At 46.3% G+C, this 15149-nt stretch overlaps 1 protein-coding gene and 1 pseudogene across 5 annotated transcripts in view; one reads left to right on the top strand and one right to left on the bottom strand.

The window, feature by feature from the left end:
• Nucleotides 1–15149, top strand: part of DDX11 (DEAD/H-box helicase 11) — a 34380-nt gene that overhangs the window by 5675 nt on the left and 13556 nt on the right. For all 5 annotated transcript variants that reach the window (XM_041735986.1, XM_041735989.1, XM_041735987.1 and 2 more), the window contains exons 4-10: nucleotides 5300–5548; nucleotides 6024–6110; nucleotides 6452–6609; nucleotides 13115–13160; nucleotides 14025–14132; nucleotides 14352–14439; nucleotides 14865–15067. In XM_041735986.1, coding sequence (XP_041591920.1) covers nucleotides 5300–5548; nucleotides 6024–6110; nucleotides 6452–6609; nucleotides 13115–13160; nucleotides 14025–14132; nucleotides 14352–14439; nucleotides 14865–15067 — 939 coding nt within the window. The remainder of the gene's footprint in view (nucleotides 1–5299; nucleotides 5549–6023; nucleotides 6111–6451; nucleotides 6610–13114; nucleotides 13161–14024; nucleotides 14133–14351; nucleotides 14440–14864; nucleotides 15068–15149) is intronic.
• On the bottom strand, nucleotides 11303–11973 carry LOC121480073 (annotated as a pseudogene).

Here is a 15149-nt window from a genome sequence, read left to right as displayed (position 1 = left end):
TCTTCTTGAATAATTTTTGTTTTCCCAGAGTTGATAATTGCTTTTTAAAGTTTGTCTAGTTATTAATATACCTTACACCACTATCTCTCACACATCCAGTAGTCTCTCCGTATGATATTCCATACAAAATTACTGCTTAGTCTGGCTGCTCGGCTGCCATAACAAAGTACTACAGACTGGGTGGCTCAGATGACATAAATTTCTTTCTTATACTTTGAGAGGCTGAGAAGTGCAAGATCAAGGTTTGGGCAGCCTCTGGCTTCTAGCGGGGACTCTTCTGGATTGTAGAGGGCCCCCTTCTTGCTGTGTCCTCTACAGCAGTTTTATCAGATCAGGGCTCCACCCTGAGGATGTCATTTAACTGTAATCTCCTTTCTCCAATATAGTAACATGGGGGTTAGGGCTTCAACAAATGAATTTGTAGGGGGACATAATTCAGTCTATAGTAATTACTAACTCCATTTTATCCTGGAGATTTCCTTCTTCAAGTTCTCTGTCTACTCCTAAGATCTGTTTCACAACTGTTGTACTAGGGATTTCCCTTCTCTCCTTTAAAAAAAAAAAAAAAACTTTATGGAGTGTAATTAACATGTAATAAAATATACCCCTTTTAAATCCACAAGTTCAATGAGTGTTAACAGACGTAAACCCCTATGTAACCACCACCACAATAAGGATGCAAAACATTTCCATCAACCCAGGAAGTTTGTTATACTTTTGGCTGCTGTCCCTTCCCTAACCCCCACCCCACCACAGCCAGCCAGTGATCACTTTCCATCTCTCTCTCTCTCTTTTTTTTTTTTTTTTTTAAAGATTTTATTTATTTATTCATGAGAGACAGAGAGAGAGAGAGAGAGGCAGAGACACAGGCAGAGGGAGAAGCAGGCTCCATGCAGGGAGCTCGATGCAGGACTCTATCGTAGGACTCTATCCAGGGACTCCAGGATCATGCCCTGGGCCAAAGGCGGCACTAAACCGCTGAGCCACCCAGGCTGCCCTCACTTTCCATCTCTTTTTTTTTTTTTTTTAATTTTTTTTTTTTTAAATTTTATTTATTTATGATAGGCACACAGTGAGAGAGAGAGAGAGAGAGGCAGAGACACAGGCAGAGGGAGAAGCAGGCTCCATGCACCCGGAGCCTGACGTGGGATTCGATCCTGAGTCTCCAGGATCACGCCCTGGGCCAAAGGCAGGCGCCAAACCGCTGCGCCACCCAGGGATCCCCACTTTCCATCTCTTAAGATGAGTTCTGTCTTTCTAAAATTTCATGAAAATGCAATCATACAGTAAGTACTCTTTTGTGACTAGCTTCTTTTGCTCAGCCAGCATAATATTTTGGGGATTCATCCATGTTTTATGTATTCTTATTCTTTTCTGTGTTGGATTCTCTGTTTTCCAGATTTTGTATCTTCTTGGTTTACTTCTTGTTTCGGTAGAGAACATTCCTGAAGGGTTGGATAGGAGATAAGATTTTGAGACTTGGCTGGGGAAAATGTATTAATGTGCCTTTTCACTTAATTGATGGCGAAAGCTCGGTTGGGTATATAATTCTAGCTGCAGAATGCTTTTCCCTCACAGTTGGCTCCCTCTACCCCCTGGTTTCCATTGTTGCTATTGGGAGGTCCAATGTAACCTGTACCTCAGTCCTTGGTGACTTGATTTACTCCACCCTCCAGAGTTTTCAGGTTATCCTCTGTCCTTTGTATTGTGAAATCTCGTGTTGGTGGGTTTGATGAGTGTTTAGTTCTTTGTATTGGCCGCTTGATGGGCACTTTGCATCTAGAGGTCTCTATTTTTCCATCTGAGACGTTTTCTCACGTTTGATAATCTTCCTGATACTCTCATTCTTTGAATTTTGGATCTCCTAGCTAATTCTGTAATTAGGTTTTCTAATTGCCCATCCCTTTGGGTATCGTGTTTTCTTTTGCTTTTGCTTTGCTTTAAATTCTACTTCCTCAAGATTCCTTTGACTTTTTTTTGTCCAGTCTTTCTGTTCAGTTTATTTCTGTTATCCTAGCCTTAATATTTAAGAATTTGTTCTTATTCTTTTTTAAGAAAATAGCATCCTGTTCTTATTTCATGGAAATAATCTTTTTGAGGTTATCAGTTTAAGTAGCATTTTGAATTTTTTCCACCCTGCATTGCATTGTCTCATCCATCCTTAGCCCTCCCCCAGTTTGGATTCTGTGTTTTGTTGAGAGACTTTCCTCAAATGTCTGGTGATCCTTGGCCGTCTTCTGTTGTTATTCAACAAAAAGCCACCACAGGGCTGACCAACATGCCTATGGTGCAGGCTGGTTGTGAACTGATGGGCTGGCCTCTCTGTTGGGGCCTCTAGTGACCAGTGTCTGTGTGATATCTCTCAAGCCAAGCAGTTTTTCTAGGGAAGGCTACTTTAAACTCTTGCCTTCTAGTCCCAGCCTGTTGTCCAGTATTCTTGAGGATGTCCGGGTGTATGTGGTCTTTCACTTAGTGTCCTGCTTTGAGTCCAGCCCTCTTCCCCACCCTTCTCTGGACCTGCCATCTCCAGAGCCCTCCTGGCTAAGTGCTTCCAGAGAGTGCGTATTGTGTCTTCTGTAGGGAGGGCATGTCCCTGGCAGTTGTGGGGTTTCTGAGGAGGAATTGGAGATCTCTGCAGGCACTTAGGCTTACCAGTGCTCTGCTTTCCACCTCTCCTAAAACCTATTACTTTGCCATCTTCCACTTTCTTTGTTTCTGGGGTTTTAAAACCACAGCCTCTTTTCCTTTGGTGTAATTTTAGCGTGTTTCAGAAAAAACACAGAAGAGCACACATTCATTCTGCCCTGTTTATCCTGAAGGCTCAGGTCCCCATTTCAGCCCTCTGTCCGTTCCATGCAGCCTGTTTCTCTGCTCAGCCCTTCTTGTCGAAGTCCTTGGTTCTGGGGCCTTATATCCATACCATACTGTTACTTGCTGTGCCTCACCTGCTAGACCTCTACCTCGGTGGCCAGGCTGCCTGCTTAGCCCCTGATGATGCCTGCTTCCCTTGTACGTGTCACCTTTTTAGTCTTTCATGAGTCTACCATATTGTGCTGACCTCTCGACCTTGTGCCCATTGTGCCATGTGTAACACTGCAGTTTTGTGCGCTCTAAAACCTGGAGTTCACGCTTCACAGGGAGATGTGACGCCCTGCAGATCGTATGTGAAGTTTGTGCCTGTGGGCATTTTCTGGAGAGCTCTGTATGCCAGGATCAGGCCCAGTGCTTGCTTTGGTGTGGGTGTTTAGAATGAATTAATTTCTGTATTGTGGCATAAGTTATATAGCTGTGCTGTCTTGGATGACACTCCGTGAGACGTTCAAAGCTGGGTATGCTGTGGGTACTTTATTAAATTTATTTTCTAACCTAGGTGAGCATTTGGTCATACATTCCTTTAACGTTTTCCAGCTTTTTGTTGTCTAACTAGAGGTTATAGAATTGCAGGCCTCTGTTCTCCTTGCTCTTTGTGTTAGTGCAGGTTCATGGTTGTTCCTGGAAGATATCTCAACCATTCCCTTAGGAACTTCCTCAGCTCACTTTCCAGGGGAGGGTGCTGGCTTTCTGACTCTGGGCCATTGTCAGAGGGGGGTGTCTCCCCTGCCCCTAGCTTGGTGGTGGCTAAAGCCAGTGGCTCCCCATTTTACTGGCCATACAGAATGGCTGCTCTTCAGGCTCTGCTGGGGAGTGCTGTTTGGAAGTCTTTGCCATTCTGTGTTTATCAAAAACTGAAAGAAACCGTATAGATGGGGCTTTTCCAGAGATACGTCATCTATTCATTCTTCAGAAGTGCCATTCTGTCATAGGACCTTACGAGAATCTGATGGAATTGGGTCTTATTCCAGAATGTAATTTATTATTATTAATAGCAAAAAATAGCTCCAGTTGCTCACTTATGTAACAGGTATTGTTCTAACCCTGTTGTAGGTATTAACCTTTATGGGTATGAACTTAATGCTTGCAGCAACACTTTGAGGAAGGTACTGTTACACGCACGCATGCGCACGCGCGCACACACACATACTTTTTACATTTATTTTTTAAACTGTTTCTATTTTTGTATATGTAGAACACACAAGCCTAGAGAGGTTAGCCTTAGGTCACAGAGCTGGTGAGCAGAGGAGCCAGTGTTTGGCCAGGCAGCTGAGAGCGTGAAGCCTTAGCCACTATGCTCTGTTCTTTCCCCATCTCTGAACACTGTGCATTTTAACCAACAGTTTGTTCAAGCCCATATGAGGTTCTGGACCTTTTTGGATACTCCCGAGATTTGCCTGGGTTAAAACAGGCTCAGAGAACTGACTGCCTGACCAGAACATGTTGGCTCTGGAGAGGCTTGCCTCAACTGAACTGTCCTTTGGACCCCAGAAGAAGCAGCCTCCCAGAAGGACTGTCTCAGTCCTCCCACCACCATAACCGAGTTCCACAGGCTGGGGACTTAGACAACAGAAACTTACTCTTCACAGTTCTAGAGGCCAGAAGTACAGGATCTAGGTGTCAGCAGGTTGGGTTCCCTCTCAGGCACATGAGAGGAGACTGTTCTGTCCTCTCCTTAGTGTGTAGGTGGCCATCCTCCCCTGTGTGTTAGCGCATTGCCTTCCTTCTGGGCATATGCCTTGGTGGCCCAGTTTTCCCTTTGTGAAAGGAAACCAGTCTCACTGGATCAGGGACCCCATTCCTCCTAATGAGTACAGGTAAGGTCACATTCTGAGACCCTCAGGGTTAGGATTTAATGTATGAATTTGAGGGGACATACACACACTTCAACCCACAGCAAGGACCCACGGGAAAATTCTGGTCTTTACATTAAGAATTGTGTTCTCCAGAGCAATTAGTTTGCTTTAAAATTTTTTTGAAAACTGAGACTGACGGGACTGATCATGTTCTGTCTGCATGTGGGCTGTATGAAAGCATAGAGCCAAATGTGGCTCTCCCTTAGTATATAGGATTGCAAGCTATGTATATTTTGGCTTTAATTCTTTTTGGGGGCCATTTATCTAATTCTTCACCTTCTAATTATGTTAACTTGTAGTACTTATGTGTAACCTGAGAAGCCACATTAATTTATCTTAGGAGCAGTGAGCCATATAATTAAATCAGGAACTTTATTTTTATTTCTTCCTTTCTCCTGTTTTTCCTGGCTGTCCTTTTGCTAATTCCCTTCCTGTCCTGTCCCAGGTTGGTTTTAGAGCGCCTTCTAATATTCAGAGGTAGACCTTCCTGGAAGGCTTGCTTAAAATGGGAAATGTCATTTGGAAAGCTTTGGTTTTTATTCTCTTTTTTGAAGATCTCTTTCCTCCTGTAGGGAAAATCTTTAAGTGTCATTTGTGGGGCCCTTTCCTGGCTCCGTGACTTTGAGCAGAAGAAACATCAAGAAGAGGCACGTCTCCTTAAAGCTGGAACTATTCCCCTAAGCGATGGGAAGGAGCAGCCCCCACCTCTCTCTGCCTCCTGCAAAAGGACCCCAGACACCCCGAGCCCTGCGGGAGAGCCTGACTGGGTGACTCAGTTTGTGCAGAAGAAAGAAGAAAGGGACCTGGTAGATCGACTAAAGGTGAGCTGGGGGGCACAGAAGATGGGTGCCATCCAAGAACCAGGCCTGGGTGGTAATTTGGGGTTGATGCCGAGAGTTACTGTGTCCTGTGCCTTTGCAGTGCCTTCCTGAGCCTACGGTGCTGTGTCTGAGCTGTCTTTTTAAAGCTGATGTCAACAGGCCTTCTTTAGACAGGTGTTGATGGTTCCATGCATTACCCACCTGGGAAAGGAGCCTCGCCATTGCCATTGGCAGTGCCGTTTAGTGGCTTCAAACTCCATTAAGGGAATGAATTTGAGTGTGTAGACCTCAAGGTTGTGGGGCAGTGGCTAGGGGTAGGGGTTGTGTGTGTGTGCTGCTGTCCCTGGAATGTGTTGGCCACAGAAGAGAGAAATGGCCTATGTGCAGAGGCCCTAGGCTGAGCCCCAGACTCTAGAAGAAGGCCGTGGTTCTGGACTTCTGCAGGAGTTTCCTTTCTGGCTTCTTTACCCCCTAGGAGGAGCAGGTCAGGAGGAAGAAGCGGGAGGAACGCCTGCAGCAGATCCGTCACAACGCACAGCTCAAGTATGCAGCCAAGCGTGTGGTAAGTGTCCTTTGCGGGGGTGGCAGGGATGGTGCGCAGGCACCGTCATGCCGCGTGGGGCCTCATGGTGTCACTCTCTTGGGTGAGTGGCCAGGGCCTTCATCTTCTCGCCCTGATTCCTTCTGGCTAAGTTCTCACTGCCCCTAGCTGCAGCTGGAGCTGAGGTATTGATACCTGGGCTGTAGACACTGATAGGAAAACGAGAGGCCTGTGGGAATGGCGGCGTGCATGCTGTGAGCATGTGTTGTCCTCGGTTGTCACCACTCTGAGGCAGACTCAGGGCAGCCAGGGGCACTGGTATTGAGATTCGTTTCTCTCCTGCTTGCAATGCTCCTACGCAGAGACAGGAGGAAGAAGAAATGGAGCGTCTCCTCCGCCTCAGCAGAGAGATGCTTGCGGCAGGAACCGGGGCCGAGCCACTAGAGCAGCTGGCATCTGGGGAGGAGGAGCTGGTCCTTGCCGAGTATGAGAGCGATGAGGAGAAGGGAGCACCTAGTGGGTAAGGTTGTGCTTCTCCTTCACCCACCGCCCCCTCCCCGGTCTACCCGGGGGCTCCCAGGGACCCCCCTCCTGTGCCCAAAGAGAGACAGGCTGCTTTGTCCCTCACAGGGCATCCGAAGGACCTGCTTGCAGCCAGGTTCCTCCTGAGTGTGCATAAATGGTGGGGATGTGGCCCCCAGTCTTTTCCCTCTGCTGGCACTGGCTTCCTGTGTAGGAACTCCGTGACCATCATGACGTGTGTCTCCCAGTTGCACCCAGCAAGGGGCTGTGTCTTAGCTGAGGCCAAAGGGCTAGGAAGCAAAGGAGCAGGGATTTGCACTCAGATGGGCTGGCTCTAGACTGCATGCTCTTTGCTCCCACATGGCGTAAACCATCAACGTATTGTTTCCTGAGTTGTCTTTTCCACCGTCTGGCTTCCATCTGAGCATTTGATTTGTGAGCAGTAAGCTGCTGGGTGGAGTAGAAGATGCCGAAGATGACAGCAAGGCTGTCAGGAGGTCACACTGCCCCTCGTGGGAGGCTCCTTTTTCATCCATGCTTCAGTTAGACAAGTGACCTTTGAGGGTTTGGTGTAGGTGGGGCCTGGTTCCAGATGCCAGGTATGATGGACATGACCCCTGCCCTGGGAGAGCTGTGTGTGGTTGGGGGGTGGGGGTGTTGGGACGGATACACAGACCGTAACTGTGTGAAATGAGCACGTTTGCCTGTGAGGAAAATAAAACCGGTTGCAGTGGGTAGAGCATGGGATTGCACTTGTAGGTGAAGCCAGGAGAGGCCTCCAGGGAGGTGAAGAAGGGTGAGAAAGAGCTGTGGGAGGACCTGGAAGAACCCCAGTCAGAGGCCTGCCGGTGCCCTGGTCTGGAAAGGGGACCAGGTTTGGTGGGTTCGAGGGACCCACAGAAGACTCTGGGGCTGAGCTAAGAGTGAAGGAGGGAGAGGGGGAAAGAAGGGGCAGCCATCTGTTTGGGCCTGGTACTTCCCCTGAGGATTCTGGGTGTCTTTCTCATGTGGCCCGAGTAATGGGGTTTGGGCATTAGGAAGGGCATTAAGGTCATTTTGATATTAGTGGCTTTTTCCCCAAGGCATAGGTGCCCCTAGGGGTCATTCCTTTTAGGCTCCCAGCTTAGAAGGGGTGTTTCCTGCTCCTCTAAAGGGAACTCCAACTTCCATGTGTCCCACATTGTCATTGATGCTGTGACCACTGTGTCTGCCTAGAGCATAGCTCTGGGGTCTGAGACTTTCTGTGACGGGTGACAGAGAAAACCTTCACAGCCTGTCTGCAGCACACCTTCTCACTTCACTCGCAGATGCTTAGTGTCCCGGCTGCCCAGACTTCTGCTCCCTCAGCCTTAGTGAGATAGAATTGGGATGTAATGTTGCGTGAGTTTAAGATGCATATCTTTGATTTGATACACGTATGTATTGCAAAATGACCGTCATGATAAAGGCAGTTAACAAATCCATCCCCTCATGTATGTAATGTTTCTTTAAACAGGTGCTCCCCTGGCACCTGCCTGTGTAGGAGTACACAGTATAGTGTTAACGGCAGTCCTCATTCTGGGATCCTGGAACTTAGTTATCTTATAATGGTCTCTACCCTTTGACTGCCTTTGCCCCATTCCTCAGCCCTTACCAGTCTACTCTCTGTTTCTAGGAGTTTGGTTTTTTAGATCCCACATGTGAGATGACACAAGACTTGTCTTTCTCTGACTTAACATCACTTAGTGTAATACCCTTAGGGTTCATCTGTATTGTCATAAATGGCAGAATTTCCTTCCTTTTTTATGGCTGAATATTTTCACTCTGTGTGAGTGTGTGACATGTTTTTATCCATTCATCTGTCAGTGGATACTTGGGTTGTTTTTCATTGTTTTCTTTAGTGCTGCAGTGAACATGAGGGTGCAGGAATCTCCTTGAGATATGGATTTCATTTCCTTCAGATATATACCTGGAAGTGGGATTACTGGATCATACAGTACTTACTATTTTTAATATTTTGAGGAATGGCCAAGCTGTTTTTCAGCTCTTTTCTAGAGAGTGGCTGCACCAGTTTACATTCCTGCCCATAGAGGGAACCCCTGTAGGGTTCCCTTTTTTCCACATTCTTACTGACACTTATCCTTTTTGTTTTTTTAAGATTTGTTATTTGAGAGTGCACACACACATGCCTATTTGCACACAAGCACACAAGCGGGGTGGGGCGGGAGAGAGAGAAGCAGGCTTCCCACTAACCAGGGAGCCCAACATGGAGCTCGATCCCATGAAGCTTTTTCCTTATGTCTTATCTAGGAGTTTTATGATTTTAGGTCTTACATGTAGGGTTATAAACCATTTTGAGTTAGTTTTTGTTATCGGTATAGCGTAGGGGTTCTGTCTCATTCTTGTGCATGTGATTGTGCAGTGTCCCCAGCACCGGATTGAAGAGCCTGTCTTTTCCTCCCTGAGTATTCCTGGCTCCCTCGTCAGGGTACATACTACTTTACTGTACCTGCATGGCTTCATTTCTGGGCTCTGTTCTTTTCCGTTGGCCTTACATGTCTGTTTTTATGCTAGTACCATCCTGGTGTGATTACCATACTGTTTTCATGCCAGTACTGTATTGTTTTGATTGTCATACTGTCTGAAATCAGGAAGTGCCTTCAGCTTTGTTCTTTCTCAAGATTGCTTTGGCTATTTGGGGTATTTTGTGGTTCCATATGATTTGGGGGATTTTTCTTTATATCTGTAAAAAAATATCATTGGAATCATGATAAGGGATTACATTGATCTATAGATGGCTTTCGGTAGTATGGATATTTTAGCAGCAGTAAATTGACCTGTGAACATGGGATATTCTGCTATTTGTGTCGTCTTCAGTTTCTTTCATCAGAGTCTCATAGTTTGGAGTGTACAAGTCTTTATCTCCTTGGTTAAACCAGTTCCTAAGTATTTTTTTGGTTTTGCTGCCACTGTAAATTAGACTGTTTTCTTTATTTCTGTCTCAGTTCATTGTTAGTATGCAGAAATGAAATTGATTTGTGTTGATTTTGTACCTGTAACTTCACTGAATTTGTTAATTAGTCCTAACGGTTTTTTGGAGCTATCTTCAAGGGTTTCATATGTATAATCGTGTTATTTACTAACAGATAGTTTTGCTTCTTCCTTTCCAGTTTGGATGCTTTTTATTTCTTTTTTTGCCTGATTGGTCTGGTTAGAACTTCCACAGTGTTGAAGAGGTAAAAGTGGACACCTTGTTTTTAGTCCTTGTCTCAGTGGAAAAGCTTTCATCCTTTCACTGTTGGGTATGTTAAGTCATAGATGGCCTTTGTTAAGTCAAGGTATGTTCTTTCTGTACCTACTATGTCAGGTGTTTTTATCATGAACAGTTGTTTGATTTTGTCATGTGTTTTTTCTATGTTTATTGAGCTGAGCATGTGACTTTTATCATTTTACTGACTGATGTATCACATTTAATAATTTGTGTATGTTGAGCCATCCTGTATTTCAGGGAGGAATCCCACTTGATCATGGGGCATGACCCTTTTAATGTGCTAATGAATTCGGCTTGTGAGTATTTTGTTGAGAGTTTTTGCATATATTTTCATCAGATATATAGTAGCCTGTAGTTTCTCATCTTTGTAGTGTCATTAGCTGGCTTTGGTATCAGGGTAATGCTGGCCTTGTAAAATGAGCTTGGGAGTGTTCCCTCTTCAGTTTTTTGGAAGAGTTTGAGAAGGGTTGGCATCATTTCTTTAAATATTTGATAGAATTTGCCAGGGAAATCATCTGACCCTGGGCTTTTCTTCACTGGTGCTAGAGGCCTGCTCCTTAACCACAGATTTTAGGACCTGGATTAATTAGAACTAAAACTTCTGACCCTGTTCAGGGCTGAGATGGCCAGACCTCTTGATGCATCCCACCTCAGGGAGGTAGGAGCAGCAAGTGCCCCATAAACCCTTTGCCACCTGCCTTCCAGATTGCTGGCTCACTCTTGTATTTCTCAAGAGCCCCCCCAGGGACAAGAGAAAGAACTTGAGTGAGGTTTGTGAATATTAGAGAAACAAAGTGCTCTTTAGGGTCTGGGCCTGAGCCATTATTCCTGTGGATTGACTTCTACAGCTTCTAGTGTCCTGACATTTCAAGAGACTTGGGTCTCTCTGAGAACACAGCCAATTCTGAATAGAACATTTTTGTTCTTCATTTCTTTACACATCCAGCTTCTTACCTAGATCCTATTGAGTTTGCTTACTTTGTGGTAAATAATTTAAATCCCGGCCTTTCAGACAATGCTGACTGAACAATTGTTTATTTATTGACCGGGAAGGCAACCCTATAAATAACTCCTCTTCTGATTGCTCAAGGAAATTGGCATTTCTGCCCCCCCCCCTTTTAAAATTAATTTACCAGGTGATTTTTTTTTTAATTAATAAATTTTTAAGATATTTGACAAAGTTAATAAAATTTTTATTTAAGATATTTGACATGTGATTCCTTCTGCCGCCAATCACCATAGTTCCACCAAAGCCAGAGTGATGATCTTCAAAATAGCACTTTTAAAACAAACTTTTGTTCAATTCACAGCTGTCACTGTCCAGAGGTCTTCTTGGATCTCCACTTGAATATGGACATACTTCAAAAACTCCCCACTGTAATCTTTGAGGTCCAATTTCTTTAGAGCCCTTTAAGTCCAGACACTGCTTTCAAGTGAAAAGCTATGAATTCATTTTGTCTTCCAATTTGATATCACATCCATCATCATGTTCAAGAGTTGTTACAGCCTCTTCCACTGTTTCTGACTCTTCAATAAGAGAGAGAGATCCATCATCATCCAAGTATTTGTATCTACGACTGTCAAAATCTTCCCTTTCTAAATCTTCACCAACATTCTTTTGTTTCAAGGATTCCTTGAGATAGTATTCATACTTCAATTTTTCAAGGTAGTTGAAAAATCCTCTTGCCACTGCTTGCTCAAAGCTTAAAATCTTTCTCCATGGTAATGGCTTTTTTACATTCTCAGATTCTAAAAATGGGAACCCAGATCCTTTGTCTTTAACTTGTTTCTTATTTATTTGGGAGCGTCTAGTGGTTTTTCTTCCTTCTGGTCTTCCCCTTGGTCTTTCTTTTGGCTTATATTTCCTCTTTTTACGTTTCTTTTTTTTTTGAATTTTTCAAAAATAGCTTTTAAAGTCAGTGGTCTTGGTTCAAAAGAGGAGTCACTAGATGAATCCCTTGCTTCAACACCTCCAGATGAACGAACAGACTTTCTAATAGGGTTTCTTTGCCCCTGTTTTGGTGAGTAAGGGACACACTGAGTCTTAAATAAGCTGCTATTAGAAGAATTATCACTTTCATTGTCAATTTCTACAGCTGAATTAGATGCCATTATAGGTTGAGAAAATTCGTTACTTATTCTCCCCCAAGTCCTCTCCAAATTGTATTCACCACTTGTTTGCTTCAGAGTTCTCAACAACCACGTGGAAGGAAAGGCAATTTACCAGGTGATTGAAAAGAGTCCCAGTGTTGGCCCTGCAGGGGGATCATGTCTGTGAAAGGTTTTGTGTTTTCTGAGGAGCCTGGACTAATCCTGTTGACTAACCATGTGGCCTTGTAATGCAGGGTTGACCTCCCTCCCAGCCCTCAGTGCATGTGGGCTCTTGATGTGTTATTGGGGAGGACAGCCCTGAGGTGCCGAGGAGAGAAGAGGTCTACCTGGTTCTGGGGGACAGCGTCTTTTATTTGGTCAGTTAGTTGGTCGTGACTTTTCTTAGGAAGTATGTGTGGAGTTCCTGCTGTGTACCAAGGCCTGGGTGGGACCCCAACACTCAGAAGCAAGACATCCCCGAGTCCTGCCTTTGGACATGAATCTGGAGGGGTGGGCAGACCAAGAGTAAATGGTTTTTGAATGAAATGGGTATTACAAAGAACAGGTGCAGGGGGCTACAGCATTGTGTCGTGGGCCAGCCAAGCCTCTAGGGGAGGTCAAGGAAGGCTGCCTAGAGGCTGCGGTGTTTATTGGCCATCGCAAGGTTGACAGAGTTGGCTAGGTGAAAGAGGACATGAGGGGAGAGCACATTCCAGGTTAAGAGAACAGCATATCCAGGGCTCTGAGGTGGTAAAGAGTGAAGTTCTGTGGGTAGCTGAGAGAACTCCAGTTTGCTGGAGAGTGGGCAGTGAGGACAGAGTCAGAGACCGAACCTAGGCTTTGGGAATACTGTGGCCTTGTCTCAATCCCTCCTGAGTGACGGAGGATGGGGTTGGCATCAGGCCAACGTGTCTTCCTGTTGTGTCTTCCTGACAGCGAGCAGGCACTTGCTTTGGTGAAACTTTGTTGCTGGGATGTGTCTGTCCCCCTCTGGCTCAGAGGTCCAGCCTCAGCTCTGCTGGCCTCCAGTGACAGGAATTGCCTCTTACGGGCTTAGGCCTGGGGCTAGTTGCTGGCACATGGTAGCTGCTCAGTTAAGTGTTTTTACTTGACCTGAGTTCCCTGAGAAGACTGTTTTTTTTCTGTTATTTTTCTCTCTCAGAGTGGACGAGGATGAGGATGATCCAGAGGAAGAACATGTAACTAAGGTAAGACATTGTGTCCTGGGTATTCTGGGCCTGGTCCTGAGTCCAGGGTTCTGTGTGTCCTCCTAGCTGTTTCTCACTCTTTCATTGACGAAGAGACTCTAGCTTCCTGACCCTGGGGTTCACCGGACCCAGACCTTGCTGTTGAGGTGCTCACTTGGCAGGCCCTTGGACCAGTGGTGTGTCTGTGGGGCGGCAGGGGGTGAGGGCTGGCTGGAGCAAGAGCACCCTGCCCTATGGCTCCCTTATTTGTGTTTTGTTGGCATGGAGTGCTATGAGGTACATAGAGTTCTGACACCTGTCATGTTTAAAAACGTGTGGTTTTCATTTGTGTAAGACTTCTGTTGTCTCTCTTTAGGGTAGATATTTCCCCCCTACTTCTCTTCCTCTTTTCTCGCTTTTCTCAGTCTCAGAGGAGCATAGAGCACAGCTCAGCACCCCTCATCCTGTTCAGTGCCGGTTCCCCAAACCCTTTGGGAGGTGTATGTGGGCATCCCACCCCACACACTCCCCAGAATCTAATCTTTCCCTCTTGGAAACCACAGCTCAGGGAGACAGCCTGTCCTCAGATGACCAGGCCCTGAAAGGGGCTGAGTTAGGAGCCAAAGCAGGACTGAGGGGAGGGGACCTCCATGTTGTGGGTGTTCCCATACACTTCTGGAGCCTAGATGGGGAGAGGGGGACTGCCTGGGCCCAGTGTTAGTGGAGATCTGCTATGGGACATAGTCCCGTTGCTCTAGGTTTGTGTATTTATCGTTGCTCTCCCCACTCCCTCATCCTACGAGGCCATGCATTCCTTGATGTACAGAGAGTATTTGGAAGTGTTGTAGTCTCCTCCTTGAAATCCCCTGCCTTTCCTTGGAGCAGATTTACTACTGCAGTCGGACGCACTCCCAGCTGGCTCAGTTTGTGCATGAGGTGCAGAGGAGCCCCTTTGGCAAGGACACCAGGCTTGTCTCCCTCGGCTCTCGGCAGGTACACAGAGGCATTGGGTCTTAGGCCAGGGGGCTGTCCTGCTTCCTTTCCTGGGCATTTCTAGGCATGGAAAGGTGGTGGGTCCAGGGCAGGATGCACAGGGGGGCGGGGGGGTGGGGATTGGCCTCTTCTGGTTCTCGGCAGGGCTGGGCAGGCCCCGGCAGGTTGTTGTATATCATGTAGTCATTGCTGTGCCTCTTTCTTTCTCCTGTCTTCTAGAATCTTTGTGTAAATGAAGATGTGAAAACCCTGGGTTCTGTGCAGCTTATCAATGACCGCTGCATGGAGATGCAGAGAAGCAAACACGGTAGCCACAGTATCTGGAGCTGTGGAAAGAGCCTCTGGGACTCTCATTTAGCCTTGGGGCAGTACTGAGAAGGGATGGGAAGGGGGCGGTGTGCTGGAAGCAGGCCATTGACATGGTAGAGAGACAGTTTTCTCAATGGCTGTGATGGCAGAGCAGACAGCTGGGTCCTTCCTAAAGATCGTCTCCTTGGAAAAAGGTGTTTTGCTTTTTGGGATAGTGGCTAGTCCAGAACCCTGGCTCTAAGATGATTTTATTGGCTTTTTCTAGAGAACACAAAGTTAAATGCCAGAATGGTATGCTGGGACCATCCTAAGCAGTACTTGGAAGGTTTTATTAGACCCTGCCCTATGGAATTGGGTCTTGACATCATAGACCCCCTCCTGGCCCAGTGGAAGTTGTCATTCCTTCTGCCTTTGTCCCCTCAGAGAACAGAGCTGAGGAAGAGAAGCCCAAGAGGAGAAGACAGGAGCACCAGGCCACCTGCCCCTTCTACAACTATGAGCAGCTGCAGTTCCTCCGAGACCAGGTCCTGGTGGGGGTGAAGGACATTGAGCAGTTGGTGACCCTGGGGAAGGAGGCTCGAGCCTGTCCCTATTATGGGAGCCGGTTTGCCATTCCAGCAGCTCAGGTAAAGAGCCTGGGGGTGTTGGGCAGTAACTCTTGACTCCTACTGTGGCCTCAGCCATGAGGGATTTCCTCATTCCTCTTAA

This window comes from Vulpes lagopus, chromosome 21 (genome assembly GCF_018345385.1).
Source record: "Vulpes lagopus strain Blue_001 chromosome 21, ASM1834538v1, whole genome shotgun sequence".
Classification (NCBI taxonomy): domain Eukaryota; kingdom Metazoa; phylum Chordata; class Mammalia; order Carnivora; family Canidae; genus Vulpes; species Vulpes lagopus.
The sequence above is the reverse complement of the archived record's forward strand: the minus strand, read 5'-3'. Positions and strand labels throughout refer to the sequence as shown.